This window comes from Dipodomys spectabilis, unplaced genomic scaffold (genome assembly GCF_019054845.1).
Source record: "Dipodomys spectabilis isolate Male_0828 unplaced genomic scaffold, ASM1905484v1 ptg000335l, whole genome shotgun sequence".
NCBI classification, from domain to species: Eukaryota; Metazoa; Chordata; class Mammalia; order Rodentia; family Heteromyidae; genus Dipodomys; species Dipodomys spectabilis.
The window spans coordinates 6,060,584-6,076,670 of NW_024871012.1; the positions used below are offsets into that span (position 1 = coordinate 6,060,584).

Below are 16,087 nucleotides of genomic sequence, written 5' to 3' on the forward strand. Positions count from 1 at the left end.
ATATTTTCAAGGCATACTGCCCAACTAATGCTGCTATTTTGTGAGACTATGGAAACGTTGGGAGGGTGGACTGGCTGGAGGAAGTAGGTTAAGGGGGGGAGTTTGAAGGTTGTACAGGGTCTCCAGTTCCCTCTCCTTTCTCTGCTTCCTGGCCTTCAGATGTGGGCTGCTCTACTCTACCCCATCCTCAACCATGATGAGCTAACATCTCTAACACCATGAGCCAAAACAGACAATTCCTTCCTTTGTTCCTGTGAAGTATTTGGATATAACTACACAAAAATGACCAATGCAAATATCTCAGCCATACATGATGATTGGGCTTCCAAAAGATCCAAATGCTTTGTATTTTTTTTACTCTAGCTCAAAGCTTCTCAAGTTTTACAGAGCACAGGAATTTCCTAGGGATGTTATAAAGTATAAATTCATATTTAGCAGCTCTAAGGTAGGCCTGAAATTCTGCTGGTCAACAGATCATGCTTGGAGGAAAAAGGTATTAGCTTACTTCTGAACACATATTTGAAATAGAAGTAGAATGGCAGCCATATTTCAGCATCTTAGCATGGACCTGGTATAGTTTTCAGATCACAAAGCAATATTTTGGAGTACCTACATATCTGTCTGTCCCCACTAGCTCCTTTATATAATTTGGATTAGTGATAGAATTACAGATCTATACAGAAGTCAGCTTTGAAGGTGTTTCTGAAAACCAGTGCCTCCATCTAATAACATTGTTTGTTCCTTGCTTACATAGACCTTCCTCCTCCTCCTGCTCCTCCTCTTCCTCCTCCTCCTCCTGCTCCTCTTCTTTCTCCTCATTCTGCTCTTCTTCTTCCTCCCGTTCCTCCTCCTCCAGCTCCTCTTCCTTCATTTCTATTTTTTTTGGTTGGTTGTGGGGCTTTAGCTTTTTTGCTCAAGGTTGATGCTCTACCACTTGAGCCATACTTCTATTTCTGGCCTTTTGATGGTTAATTGGAGATAAGAGTTTCATGGACTTGTCTGCCCAGGCTAGCTTCAAACTGCAACCCTCAGATTTTAGCCTCCTAAGTAGCTAGGATTACAGGCTTGAGCACTGGTCCCCAGTATTACTGTAGATAGGTCTTTAAGAAGAGATTGCCCCAACTTTTAGCTCAGTGCTTATCACTAAAGCACCAGGTCAGGAGAGCAGCTCAGGACACTCTCCCTGGACTGACAGACCAGTTCTTCCTCTTAGAACACTCATGCCACAGAACATGGGGACATGAAGGCATCCATGTCATTAAGGAGATACATGGATTGCACAAGCAGGTCACAAGTATCAAATGAATGGCACTTAGTAGGCACTGTATAAGATTCAGCTGCAGTTACCAGTAACGGTGTAGAAAACAATAAACAGTATCACATCCACTTGATCTTGTGACGTATCTTGTTTGTCATATATTAATTTGTTGAATTTGGGGCGGGGGGTCCGGTCGTGGGGCCTGAACTCTGGGCCTGGGCACTGTCCCTCAGCTCTTCAGCTCAAGGCTAGCACTCTACCACTTGAGCCACAGCGCCACTTCCAGCTTTTTTCTTTTTACTTATGTGGTGCTGAGGAATCAAACCTAGGGCCTCATGCATGCAAAGCAAGCGCTCTACCACTGAGCCACCTTCCTAGCCCTAATTTGTTGAATTTTTGTTTTTTTTTTCTTTTTGCCTTCCTGGGGCTTGAACTCAGGACCCCCAAGCTTTTGTGCTCAAGGCTAGTGTTCTACCACTTGAGCCACAACTCCCCTTCTGGCTTTTTGTGGTTAATAGGAGATAAGAATCTCATGGACATTCCTGCCTGGGCTAGCTTTGAACCTTAAACTTCAGAGATCTCAGCCTCCTGAGTAACTAGGATTACAGGAATGCGTCACAGATACCTAGCCCTTAATAGAATTTTAACACATTAAAAATATTTGCCTTGAGCAAAGACACACAAGAAGTTCATTCATCCAAACAATAAATAATTACAGAATGAAAGGTGACTTTCAAGGCACTGAAGCTGCTCTTCTTGGCTTCACCAAGATGCAATTGGAAGGAGTAACTACTGAGAGTTGAACTCTCAATTGAATTAAATTCTAATTCTATCTGAAGATTTTGGCACCCAGGCTTCGATGTAGGGCCTGGGCACTGTCCCTAAGCTTTTCAGTTTAAGACTTGAGCCATGGTTCCTCTTGGGGACTTTATAGTGGTTGATTGGAACTGAGAGTCTCATAGACTTTCTGCCATGGGCTGGCTTTGAACTACAACCCTTAGATCTCAGCCTCCTGAATAGGTATGACTATAGGCATGAGCCACTGGTACTTGGCAATTTTACATTATATTTAATGAAACTCTTGAAACTCAAAGCATTTTACACTTTGTATACAGTTTAGCTTCACTGTGTATCCATTAGTGGTAATAACCACTGGAATATATATAATATCGCATATATTTTTCTACATTATGGGGATATGTGTATTTACTTATTATAATTACTACAGATCATTTTCACATCTTGAGTTATTGGATGTTTGCAAAATTGACCACATCAAACACAGTGTTGTAAATAACTCATGCTAATGCAGTCTGATTGTATTTCATGAATGTATTGAAGATTGCGATCTCCCAGAAGAAAAATGATCAGTAAAATATGTGAGACCCCTTATTATAAGTTCTATAGTAAATTCAGAAACCAGTGACCAGATAATATCAGCAAGAGACAACTTATCTCCATTTCAGCTATCCTAAAGTTGTTCTTAGTCCTGAAGCAAATAGGATTGATTTACCTACAGTTATTATGGCCCTCTGTGATTTGGAAATTAAGATGCAATGCTCATAGGACAAGCCCTAAGAACTTGTATGCTAACCTTGCTGGAAGGAGAATAGGAATAAAGTGGGGAAGTGGTCTGACTCCAGAAGTCCAATGGGACTTCTAACCCTTCTCTTAAGTGGATGGTTTTATGGTGGTATAGTGGCAGCTTAAAGGTACCAGAGACAACATTGGCTTACCACTGTGCTTCACAATGTATGGTCTCTTGTATAGGTATTAATGTTGTTGAAGAAAGAATTTTCAGGCTGGTATGTAGCTCAGTGGCAAAGTGATTGTCTAGCAAGCACAATGTCCTGGGTTCAATTCCAACTACCAAAAAAAAGAACAGACCAAAAAAAGAATCTTCTGTTGGCACTGGTAGCTCACACCTGTGGTCCTAGCTACTTAGGAGGCTGAGATCTGAGGATCAAGGTTTGAAGCCAGCCTGGGTAGAAAATTGTGAGATTATTACCTACAATTAACCAGCAAAAATCCAAAAGTATAGATGTGGTTCAAGTTGGAAGAATGTCAAGCTTGATCAAAAAAGCCAAGCAAGAATGAGAGCCCCAGTGCCAGCACAATTAAAAAAAAAAATCTTCAGAATCTGGGTGCTGGTGGCTCACACCTGTAATCCTAGCTACTTAGGAGGCTGACATCTGAGGATCAAGATTTGAAGCTGGCTGGACAGAAAAGTCCCTGTGAGATTCTTATGTCATATTAGACACTCAAAAACTGGAAGTGGAGTTGTGGCTCAAGTGGTAGAACACTAGCCTTGAGCACAAAGAGGCTCAGGGACAGTGCCCAGGCTCTGTGTTCAAGCCCTAGCACAGACACAAAAACAAATCTTCAGAAATTTTAAGATGATTCTATCTGCTATTAAGCCTGACTGAAAATTATGTGCTTGATAATGAATGACACTAATAACATTTAATAACAAGACTTCTCATGAGGATTTATTCTGTGATGGCACTGTGCTGATCACTGTAAATAAATGATCTCATTCCAACTTCAAAGTAGCCCTTGGAGGTAGGGACTGTGATGGCTCCATTTTACAGATGAGAAAACAAGCCCCAGAAATACGTGTCCAAAATCACAGAGTTAATGGGTGGCAGGATCAGGGCTCAAATCTTGATCTGGGTACAAAGTACATTTTCTCCTTGAGTTGTGGTAAAGTATTTATTATTTTCACAATGTGAAAATGTGTAAGTCAGTGACATTTAGTGATTCACAATTTTGTGCTAGTATTGCATTATTGCTGGAGTATTTTTATTACCCCTAAAGAAGACTTACTAAGGAGTAATTCTCCAACATTACATTGCTGCTAACTCCTGGTAGCACTAATGTACTCTGTCTCTATGGATTTGCCTAGTCTACAGATATTTTATATTAGTGGAATTTATGGCCTTTTACCTTGGGCTTCTTTTAGTTACTACAGTGTTTGCAAGGTTAGCTTGTGTCACTGCATGCATCAAAAGCTTTGTCCAACCAGGAGGCAGTGGCTCACGCCTGTAATCCTACTCAGAAGGCTGAGATCTGAAGATCACAGTTCAAAGCCAGCCCAGGCAGTAAAGTCTATGAGATTCTTGTCTCCAATGAACCCCTAGAAAACCAGAAGTGCCACTATGGCTTAAATTGGTAGAGCACTAACCTTGAGGGAAAAAGCTCAGGACAGCACTTGGCCCTGCATTCAAGCCCCATGACCAAAAAAAAGCGAAAAGAAAAGAAAAATGAAAAAAAAAACAAAACCCTTTTGTCCATATAATCTTTTTTTCCCACCATATTTGATTGTTAAACTTATGTAATGACAAGTTTGAGGTAGGGAGGTTCCCAAGTGGGCTAAGTTGGAAGTTCCATAGAATTCAGGATCCAGGTTTTCTCCATATTTATAGTTGCAATAAAGGGTTAGTTGGAGAGAAGAGTTTTTTCCAGGCTTGTCTTCCCAGGCTGGTTTTGACCCATGATCCTGACATCTCAGTCTTCTCAGTAGTTAGGATGACAGGTATACCACCTGTACCCAGCTTCAATTTCTTTTTAGGTGTAAGAAAAGCTTGCCCTGAATTTTCCCCCTCCAATCTGCTCTGCCAGGTATTCAAGGCAACCTATTCTTCAGCAGTTGCTGGCAAAAGAATGGAATTACAACGATTAATGAAGGTTGAGGCTGGAAGGGGCACCGTTTCCCCTGTGGCCTACAGTCACCTGATGCCTGAACAAAATCCAAAATGTAAGGGAAAGTGATGGCTGTAAGATGGGGCAGTCACCAGTGCATGGGCAAGATTTCCTGAAGGACCCCCCCTCCGTCTCTAAGCTCCATGCCTTAACTGAATATCTGAAATGACAAACAAAACCATCCAAATCACCAACCTCAACATGCCCAAGATGGAACTCATGGTCCCTTCCCACTGTAGCATTTAGTTGTGACGAGCATTCCCATTTCAGATGCCCGCACCACATCTTCACATCAGCTTTATCATCCATACCAAGCACTGTCCAAGTCCTGCTGATCTAGTCACTCTTACTTATAGCCACTGCTACCATCCCAAATCCAAGTGACCTCATCAGTTCTTCCCTGGATACTCCAGTCTAGTTTTTCACAGCACAGGTAGAGTGGGCCTTTCAAATATAAATTGGTTGTGTTTGAGGCACTGCTCCTGGAATGAAGACTAAAATTAGGTCTTTGTCCAATCCTTCATTCCTGTCACACTACTTTCCTTTGATCTTAATAAGGTTTGCAACTCCATCCCACCTCAAGACTTCTGCATCTGCCCCTTGTTACCTTTCCTTCTCACCTTAACCCTCATTTCCAAAGGAAAGCTTTCCCACACATCCTCCTGGTCAGACCCTTGCACTGGGAGTCACATCCTCGTGGTCAGATCCTTGCACTGGGAGTCACGTCCTCGTGGTCAGATCCTTGCACTGGGAGTCACGTCCTCGTGGTCAGATCCTTGCTCTGGGAGTCACGTCCTCGTGGTCAGACCCTTGCTCTGGGAGTCACGTCCTCGTGGTCAGACCCTTGCACTGGGAGTCACGTCCTCGTGGTCAGACCCTTGCACTGGGAGTCACATCCTCGTGGTCAGATCCTTGCACTGGGAGTCTCGGCCTCGTGGCCGTTTCCTTGCACTGGGAGTCACGTCCTCCTGGTCAGACCCTTGCACTGGGAGTCTCGGCCTCCTGGTCAGACCCTTGCACTGGGAGTCACGTCCTCCTGGTCAGACCCTTGCACTGGGAGTCTCGGCCTCGTGGTCATTTCCCTGCACTGGGAGTCTCGGCCTCGTGGTCAGATCCTTGCACTGGGAGTCTCGGCCTCGTGGTCAGATCCTTGCACTGGGAGTCACGTCCTCGTGGTCAGACCCTTGCACTGGGAGTCTCGGCCTCCTGGTCAGATCCTTGCACTGGGAGTCACGTCCTCATGGTCAGATCCTTGCACTGGGAGTCACGTCCTCGTGGTCAGATCCTTGCACTGGGAGTCACGTCCTCGTGGTCAGATCCTTGCACTGGGAGTCACGTCCTCGTGGTCAGACCCTTGCACTGGGAGTCACGTCCTCGTGGTCAGATCCTTGCACTGGGAGTCACGTCCTCCTGGTCAGATCCTTGCACTGGGAGTCTCGGCCTCGTGGTCATTTCCCTGCACTGGGAGTCACGTCCTCGTGGTCAGATCCTTGCACTGGGAGTCACGTCCTCGTGGTCAGATCCTTGCTCTGGAAGTCACGTCCTCGTGGTCAGACCCTTGCACTGGGAGTCACGTCCTCGTGGTCAGATCCTTGCACTGGGAGTCACTTCCTCGTGGTCAGATCCTTGCACTGGGAGTCTCGGCCTCATGGTCAGATCCTTGCACTGGGAGTCACGTCCTCGTGGTCAGATCCTTGCACTGGGAGTCTCGTCCTCGTGGTCATTTCCCTGCACTGGGAGTCTCGTCTTCAGGGTAGACCCCTGGGCTGGGAGTTAGGACTCTGTCTTCTCAGTAAGCACTAAGGTCTAAGGCCCATGACAAGAAGCAGCTGGTGCCCCCTCTGCCGCACACTGAGGGCTGAGTGCGTAACCTCCACAGACGTGTGGCGGGCACGGAGCGCTCCCCACGCTCAGAGGGCTGACAGGACGGCCGCGGCGGGGGTCACCCGCAGCCGGGGTCACCCGCAGCCCGGGACACCCGCAGCCAGGTCACCCGCAGCCCCGGTCATCCGCAGCCCCGGTCACCCGCAGCCCCGGTCACCCGCAGCCGGGGTCACCCGCAGCCCCGGTCACCCGCAGCCGGGGTCACCCGCAGCCGGGTCACCCGCAGCCGGGGTCACCCGCAGCCCCGGTCACCCGCAGCCGGGGTCACCCGCAGCCCCGGTCACCCCAGCCGGGTCACCCGCAGCCGGGGTCACCCGCAGCCGGGGTCACCCGCAGCCCGGGACACCCGCAGCCGGGGTCACCCGCAGCCGGGTCACCCGCAGCCGGGGACACCCGCAGCCGGGGACACCCGCAGCCCGGGACACCCGCAGCCGGGGACACCCGCAGCCGGGGTCACCCGCAGCCGGGGTCACCCGCAGCCGGGGACACCCGCAGCCGGGGTCACCCGCAGCCCGGGACACCCGCAGCCGGGGTCACCCGCAGCCCGGGACACCCGCAGCCGGGGTCACCCGCAGCCCGGGACACCCGCAGCCCGGGACACCCGCAGCCCGGGACACCCGCAGCCCGGGACACCCGCAGTCGGGGTCACCCGCAGCCGGGGTCACCCCTGGCCCGCCCCTGGCCCCGCCCCTCCCCAACCCGCTGGGGGGAGGGACGCGGAGGTCCCGTGACGTAACAGCCGCCGGCCTGTGATTGGGCTCTCTGGCGCGCCGGCGGGGGAGGCGGCGTGGCTCTGCGCGCTGATTGGCTGCCTCGCGGCGGTTGGGCGGGCAGCGGTAGCGGCGGCGCCGGGGCGGGCGCCGGGAGGGACGGGACCGGTCGGGCAGGGAGGGCGGAGGCGGCGGCATGGGTCCTCGCCCCCGGCTCCGCTGAGCCTCGCTCGCGGGGCCGCCCGCGGCGGGCCGGCCCCGGCGGCGGCGGCGGGATGAAGGGCGCCCCGGGGAGCCCCGTGGCCGCCGCCGGCGCCGCGATGCAGGAGAGCTTCGGCTGCGTCGTGGCCAACCGCTTCCACCAGCTGCTGGACGACGAGTCGGACCCGTTCGACATCCTGCGCGAGGCCGAGCGCCGGCGCCAGCAGCAGCTGCAGCGCCGCAGGCGCGACGAGGCGGCGGCGGCGGCGGCGGCGGCGGCCGGGTCCGAGCGCGGCGGCCGGGGCCCCGCGGGGAGCTCGGGCCCGCGGCCCGGCGCGGGCGGCCGCAGGGAGTCCCAGAAGGAGCGCAAGAGCCTCCCGGCGCCCGGCAGCCCCGGCGGGGGCCCGCAGCCGCCCGGTACGGGGAGCGCGCGCGCGGGGACCCGACGGGAGCGCGGCGCCGGCCCGCAGCCAGGCCGGAGCAGCGGAGCGCCGAGGGGCCGCGCGTGAGCGGGAGGGGCGCGCGTGAGCGGGAGGGGCCGCGCGTGAGCGGGAGGGGGCGCCGGGGGGGGGGGGGCCGCGCGTGAGCGGGAGGGGCCGCGCGTGAGCGGGAGGGGCCGCGCGTGAGCGGGAGGGGGCGCCGGGGGGGGGGGGCCGCGCGTGAGCGGGAGGGGGCGCGCGTGAGCGGGAGGGGCCGCGCGTGAGCGGGAGGGGGCGCCGGGGGGCCGCGCGTGAGCGGGAGGGGGCGCCGGGGGGCCGCGCGTGAGCGGGAGGGGGCGCCGGGGGGCCGCGCGTGAGCGGGAGGGGCCGCGCGTGAGCGGGAGGGGCCGCGCGTGAGCGGGAGGGGGCGCCGGGGGGGGGGGGCCGCGCGTGAGCGGGAGGGGCCGCGCGTGAGCGGGAGGGGGCGCGGGGACGCGTGGGGGGGAAGGAGGAGGGGAGGGGCGCGGGGGGGGGGAAGGAGGAGGGGAGGGGGCGCGGGGGGGGGAAGGAGGAGGGGAGGGGCGCGGGGGGGGGAAGGAGGAGGGGAGGGGCGCGGGGGGGGGAAGGAGGAGGGGAGGGGCGCGGGGGGGGGAAGGAGGAGGGGAGGGGCGCGGGGGGGGAAGGAGGAGGGGAGGGGCGCGGGGGGGGGAAGGAGGAGGGGAGGGGCGCGGGGGGGGGAAGGAGGAGGGGAGGGGCGCGGGGGGGGGAAGGAGGAGGGGAGGGGCGCGGGGGGGGAAGGAGGAGGGGAGGGGCGTGGGGGGGGAAGGAGGAGGGGAGGGGGCGCGGGGGGGGGAAGGAGGAGGGGAGGGGGAGCGGGGGGGAAGGGGGAGGGGAGGGGGCGCGGGGGGGGGAAGGAGGAGGGGAGGGGGCGCGGGGGGGGAAGGAGGAGGGGAGGGGGCGCGGGGACGCGGGGGGGGGGGAAGGAGGAGGGGAGGGGGCGCGGGGACGCGTGGGGGGAAGGAGGAGGGGAGGGGGCGCGGGGACGCGGGGGGGGGGGAAGGAGGAGGGGAGGGGGCGCGGGGAGGGGGGGGGAAGGAGGAGGGGAGGGGGCGCGGGGGGGGGAAGGAGGAGGGGAGGGGCGCGGGGGGGGGAAGGAGGAGGGGAGGGGCGCGGGGGGGGAAGGAGGAGGGGAGGGGCGCGGGGGGGGAAGGAGGAGGGGAGGGGCGTGGGGGGGAAGGAGGAGGGGAGGGGGCGCGGGGGGGGGAAGGAGGAGGGGAGGGGGAGCGGGGGGGAAGGGGGAGGGGAGGGGGCGCGGGGGGGGGAAGGAGGAGGGGAGGGGGCGCGGGGGGGGAAGGAGGAGGGGAGGGGGCGCGGGGACGCGGGGGGGGGAAGGAGGAGGGGAGGGGGCGCGGGGACGCGTGGGGGGAAGGAGGAGGGGAGGGGGCGCGGGGACGCGGGGGGGGGGGGGAAGGAGGAGGGGAGGGGGCGCGGGGAGGGGGGGGGGAAGGAGGAGGGGAGGGGGCGCGGGGATGTGGGGGGGAGGGGGGAGGGCGCGGGGGGGGGGTAGGATGGGGGAGGGCGCGGGGACGCTGGGGTGGGGGTCGCCCTGGCTCCAAGTCCTCCTCCAGTGGGTGCTGAGTCACCCCGCCTCTCTAGCAGAGACATTCCTAGCCCTGGAAGCTTCTAGAAGCCTCCATGCCAGCCCACGGCCTGGTGCGGGAAGGGGAAGGCCGCCTGGGTAAGCGCTTCCCCCCGACCCGGACCCCGACCCCGGCCTGGCACCCATGCAGCCTCCCTTCTTCCTTGAGGGGTGCTGTTGTCACTGTCTGAGTACTGAGGGCAGGAGTGCTGTTGTCACTGTCTGAGTACTGAGGGCAGGGGTGCTGTTGTCACTGTCTGAGTACTGAGGGTAGGTGTGTGATTGTCACTGTTCTGAGTACTGAGGGCAGGGGTGCTGTTGTCACTGTCTGAGTACTGAGGGTAGGTGTGTGATTGTCACTGTCTGAGTACTGAAGTTAGGTGTGTGGTTGGTACTGTTCTGGGTACTGAGGTTTGGTGTGCTGCTGTCAGTGTTCTGAGTTTTGAGGTTAGGTGTCTGGGTGTCATCATCCGCAGAGCTTGTTGGCCTGTTCCTGGATGATCTAAAGGTGTGCACTGCTGCGGGGCAGCCGAGGCTCACACCTGTGCTCATAGTCCTTAGGAGGCCGAGCGGGGGTCTTGATTCGGAGCCAGCCTGGCAGGTATGTCCAGGAGACGCTTACCTCCAGTTAACCACGTGGTGGAGTGCCAACCCTGAGCCAGAAGTCTAGAAGGACCGTGCCCCGTCCTGAGCACGCACACGTGCGCGCACGTAGACACACACACACACAGTGTGTGCTCCAGCCCAGTCATAAAGTCCTCTAGTTTAGGTGCTGGTGCCTTGACTTGTGCAACTCGCGACTCTACCTTTATCTGTGTGAAGTCAGCTCCTTGCTTGAGAATCAGAAGTCAGTAAAATAAAGATGCTGAAAACCAAATGCTATTGGGTATGTCAGCAAGCGTATGACCTTACTTAAACAAGTGAAGTAAAGAACTTTTTACCTTACATTTTCCTCACATTGGATAAATACAGAATTAAACGAGGCAAGGCTTCTCCATTTATTTACTTCTCTATGTATTTTTGGCTGTGAGAGTTGGAACTGGTGGCCGTCTCCCTATGCTTCCTACATAGCTCAGAAGTGTGTGCCATCATGACTTCATGTCTAGCTTCATTTTTTTAGACAAATGAAAATGTTGTGTCCTTTAGAAGAGTGTGACACTGCAGCTAGTACTGCTAGTAAGCTGGCTGAATTTCACCCTTTTCAATTTAAAAATACTTTTTGTCATTTTTTCTTATAGTATTGAGGATCAAACTTGGGGCCTCAAGCAAGCCAGGCCAGAGGACTTTACCAGTGAACTACAGTCCTACCCTGTGGTGGAAATGTTAAGCATGTATGACATTGAACGAAGACCCTTTATTTTTCCTGCTGTCAGCACTGTGAATTTATATGCACAAATTTAATTTCATTAATGCACAGTGCTGCCGTGCTGTTTCTTTTTATTTTTTCTTTTTTGGGTCTGGTCATGGGGCCTGAACTCTGGGCCTGGGCGCTGTCCCTCAGCTCTTCAGCTCAAGGCTAGCGCTCTTCCAGTTGAGCCACAGTGCCACTTCTGGCTTTTTTCTTTTTGCTTATGTGGTGCTGAGGAATTGAACCCAGGGCCTCAGGCATGCAAGGCAAGTGCTCTACCACTGAGCCACCTTCCCAGCCCTGTTTCTTTTTTTCAAAACTTAAGTGATATAAAACTGGGCCACAGCCTACTTCCTGCTTGACATTGTAATCCAGTGCTTTTACCAATTTTTCTGTCCATTTAAAGTCTAGGCAATCTGGTGTTTGAGATCTATATTTAAAAATCTTGAGTTAATTTTATAGTTAGAATATCATTGTAGTTCTTTTTCAAGTGCATAATAGCAGCAAGCACCTCATTAATTTCCATTTATGTACTGAATTTCTGTTACTGTACTAAATTTATGTGTAATGAGTGTTAGAGATCTACACAAATTCCTGTTAGCCCTGTTATGAAGTCTGTGCTTTTCCATACTCAAACATTTTAAATTTAGTATGAAGATTGAGTGAATGCTTAGCATAGAGAAATGTCGAGCACTTGGGAATATGCTTTCTGACATACACCAGAAACATTAATCCTCCAGAATGTGGAAATCAGAAGCTTGCCCCGTGGAGATGGAGGTTTTAATGTACTAGACTGTCCAAATCTGTACAGAAACCTCCGAGAGGCCCTTTGCTCAGTATATTCTCGAACCATCAGAGACTGTTTCTGCTTGCTTTCCTCAGCTTTCAGAGCCTAGGAAACTCTGAGCCAAAATGCAACTATTTTAAGGGATCTCTTGCTGGAAATTTTACTGTATTCTTTTTCTTCTCTAGGCTTGTGTTTAGATCAGTGATCAAAATGCTTATGCCAGCCTTTTGTTGGAAAGGGCTGGTGAAATGCAAGGCTTGCACTACCTACTTGAAGCTGCTGATCCAGCATGGAAAAGCAAGCTGGGTTCAATTGCAACCTTGACCTCTTACAACTGATTTCTGGATGTCTGTCACTAATAGCTTTGGTCTTAGGAGATTTCGAGGGAGAATGTAGTATTTGCAGGATATTGGTAGCTATCCTAGTAAATAGGCAATTCTATTTAACACTTTTCAATTTACATACAGAAATGATGGAAGTGACTTTACTATAAAGCAAGATTAATTGATACAGTTAAAATAGGGTAGCAGAAAGAAGGTAGAATAAGCACTGAAGTAATTCTGTAGTTGAATGGAGATGCTGTAATGGTAAAACACAAACGCTTATGGGTTGCAAATAGAAAATCTGAAGCAAATCTTTTTTCAGTTTGTTAACTTTATTTATGTAGGTGCTAGTTCTAGGGCTTGAACTCAAGGCCTGGCTCTGTCCCTTAGCTTTTTCTTTTTGCTCACGGCTAGTGCTCTAACACTTGAAGCCACAGCTCCACTTCTGGCTTTCTTGGAGCTAACATAACTTTTATGCCCGGGTTGGCTTCAAACTGTGATCCTCAGATCCCATTCTTATAAGTAGCTAGGACTAGAGGTATGAGCCACCAGTGCCCAGCTTCAACTTGTTAATTTTTGTTGTTGTTGTTGTTGTGGGGCTTGAACTCAGGGCCTGGATTTTGTCCCTGAGATCTTTTGCTCAAGCCAAGCACTCTACTACTTTGAGCCACCGTGCTAATTTAAGTTTTTCTGGTGGTCAATTGGAGATAAGAGCCTCATGGATTTCCCACCCAGGCTGGCTTTGAACCACGATCCTCAGATCTCTACCTTCTGAGTAGCGCGGATTACAGGTGTAAGCCACCAGTGCCTGGCTCAACTTGTTAACGTACTTAGTGACATTTTCCCCCTGATTTCAAATACCCCTTCTAATATTGTTTATCTGTTTTGTTTCTGCAGTAGAAGTATAATCCTCTATGAAAATATCATTGACATAAATTAGATTTAAATATTTATAGATATTATAGAATATTAAAGCCATATCAGCATGAACTTGAATCTCTTGTGCAATATTTGACACTCAAAAACATTTTATATTAGAGGTAATTACATGATTTTATGTTTGTGATGTACAAACAGGATTTTTATTTTAAGACTTGATAGTGCTTATTTATGTTAGACTATAAAGTTTAGTTAGGAAATATTAATGAGAAAAATGAAAAAAATGCCTTTTTTTTTATTTTTTTGCCAGTCCTGGGGCTTGAACTCAGGGTCTGGGCACTGTCCCTGAGGTGCTTTTGCTCATGGCTAGCATTCTACCACTTGAGCCACAGCGGCACTTCTGGCTTTTTCTGTGTATGTGGTACAGGGCATCATATATGCTAGGCAACCACTAAGCCACATTCCCAACCCTAGGCCTGTATTTTTAATGTGGATACATGAGAGGAATTCAGTGAGATGTACATCCATTATCTGAATAAATTTTAAGATTTTCTATCTGTACTGTCAACGTGGAGTAATTACTCCTAAGGAAAATCAAAGTTATAAGTAATATTTGAGGAGAACTTTTAAATGTGGGGGGGAGACAATTTTGGAAGACAGTTTAAGAAATGACAAAGTTCATAACTTATTTACTAACTTATTAGATGGTTTCAAATATAGGATTTGATTGAACATTCTAATGCATCAGAAGAGAAAAGACTAGAGAGGGCTAGCACTTCGTCCTTGTTTCCCCTGGATGCTGGATTCTCAAATGGACAAAAAAGATGCCTTCTTGAGTGAGTTGGAAACTGAGTTGAGGCCCACACTAGAGACATATGGCAAATATATAAATCCCACCAAAGAGCAGGAAATATGTACTTTAAAGTACAATCTAATGTATTGGTATGTATCTACTTTTCTGGATGAGGTTTAGAACCAGGGTTTCATAAAGCTGCTTTTGAAATGTGAAATGTAGTTAATTTATTAAAATGTGTTAATAGAGGTCACATATAATTAACCAGGTGTGCTACATGCCTATAATCCTTTTTTTGGGGGGGGTGGGGGGGGGTCTGGTCATGGGCCTGAACCCTGGGCCTGGGCGCTGTCCCTCAGCTCTTCAGCTCAAGGCTAGCGCTCTACCACTTGAGCCATAGCGCCACTTCCGGCTTTTTTTTTCTGCTTATATTGTGCTGAGGAATCAAACCCAGGGCCTCATGCATGCAAGGCAAGCGCTCTACCACTGAGCCAACTTCCCAGCCCATGCCTATAATCTTTTTTTTTTTTTTGGGTCCAGTCATGGGGCCTGAACTCTGGGCCTGGGCACTGTTCCTCAGCTCTTCAGCTCAAGACTAGCACTCTACCACTTGAGCCACAGCGCCACTTCCAGCTTTTTTCTTTCTTTTTTTTATTTTTTTATTTTTTATTTTTGGGTCCGGTCCTGGGGCCTGAACTCTGGGCCTGGGCGCTGTCCCTCAGCTCTTCAGCTCAAGGCTAGCGCTCTACCACTTGAGCCACAGCACCACTTCCGGCTTTTTTCTTTTTGCTTATGTGGTGCTGAGGAATCAAACCTAGGGCCTCATGCATGCAAGGCAAGCACTCTACCACTGAGCCACCTTCCCAGCCCCAGCTTTTTTCTTTTTGCTTATGTAGTGCTGAGGAATCGAACCCAGGGCCTCATGCATGCAAGGCAAGCATTCTACCACGGAGCCACCTTCCCAGCTCCCCATGCCTATAATCTTAACAGGAGTCTTGATAAAGAAGGATGGTGAGTTCTAGGCTCATAAACATATGTAATGACCTTACTTCAAAGCACAGCAGCAACAACAAAAAGAAAGAAAAAGATACCTATAACTATATGGCTTATCTTATACTAAGACATAAGTGAAGTCATAATAGTAATCAGGTTTTATTAAAAATGAATAAAGTCTAGGAAATAGCATCAGCAACTTTTCCCCCCTGAAATTCCCAAGCTTTTCCAATGGTTTTCCAACTGTTCTTTAGGAAAATGAAATCTTAAGGAAGCTATAGAATTGTACCTAGTGCTGTCATGGACGTTGTGTTTTAGCCCTCTGCTTTGGTTTTCTGCTGGCAGGCCAGAAGCGGACTCCTAGAAGAGGGGAGCAACAAGGATGGAATGACAGCCGGGGAACAGAGGTGATACTGGATAGAGCAGAGCGGAGAGCCTACAGGGAATACCGGCCCTACGAGACTGAGAGGCAGGCGGACTTTACAGCTGAGAAGTTTTCAGATGGAAAGTATGTACCACAGTCCTCAATGGGAGGCTTGGGGACCAGACGACCGTTCAGAACAGCCACAGCCTTTGTGACCTTTCCATATTACAGGTCTTAGGAATATTTTGCTAGTGTATGCAACAAGTCACTGTTACCTTAGATGACACCTGAAAGATCTTCATGTATTTCAGAGATGGCCTTATATTAAGATTCAGGACCAGTTGTATAATTAAAACTAAATTGTGGAGCTGGGCACTGGTGGCTCACACCTGTAATCCTAGCTACTCAGGAAGCTGAGATCTGAGGATCGCAGCTCAAAGCAGGAGGTTCAAAGCCAGCGCCGGAAAGCCCTTGAGACTCTTATCTCCAATTAACTACCAGAAAACAGGAAGTAATTCTATGGCTCAAGTGGTAGACCGCTAGCCTTGAGCTGAAGAGCTGAGGGACAGCGCCCAGGCCCAGAGTTTAAGCCCCATGACCAACAAAAATAAATAATAAACTAACTGTCAGCTTGGAAGGTACTTTATCAGTAGAACATTGGTAGAACACTTTAGAATGTACAAGGCCCTAGAATCAATGTCTAGTACCACTGCAAAGGAAAAAAAAAAAATTTTGTAACTATGAGAAGAACTCAGTGCAGTGTTTCACACTAGGTAACATAGCTGTT

The 16,087-nt window shown here is 51.2% G+C and overlaps 1 protein-coding gene across 2 annotated transcripts in view; it reads left to right on the plus strand.

Annotated features, from left to right (window-relative positions):
- The first annotated feature begins 7,776 nt into the window (after positions 1–7,776).
- The window catches only part of Habp4 (hyaluronan binding protein 4), a 38,316-nt gene continuing 30,005 nt past the window's right edge, over positions 7,777–16,087 (plus strand). Inside the window, exons 1-2 of one of the 2 annotated variants that reach the window (XM_042665608.1) lie at positions 7,777–8,172; positions 15,282–15,444. In XM_042665608.1, the coding sequence (XP_042521542.1) occupies positions 7,830–8,172; positions 15,282–15,444 (506 nt within the window). In that variant the 5' untranslated portion in view covers positions 7,777–7,829. The remainder of the gene's footprint in view (positions 8,173–15,281; positions 15,445–16,087) is intronic. The other variant, XM_042665607.1, reaches the window with a different exon arrangement.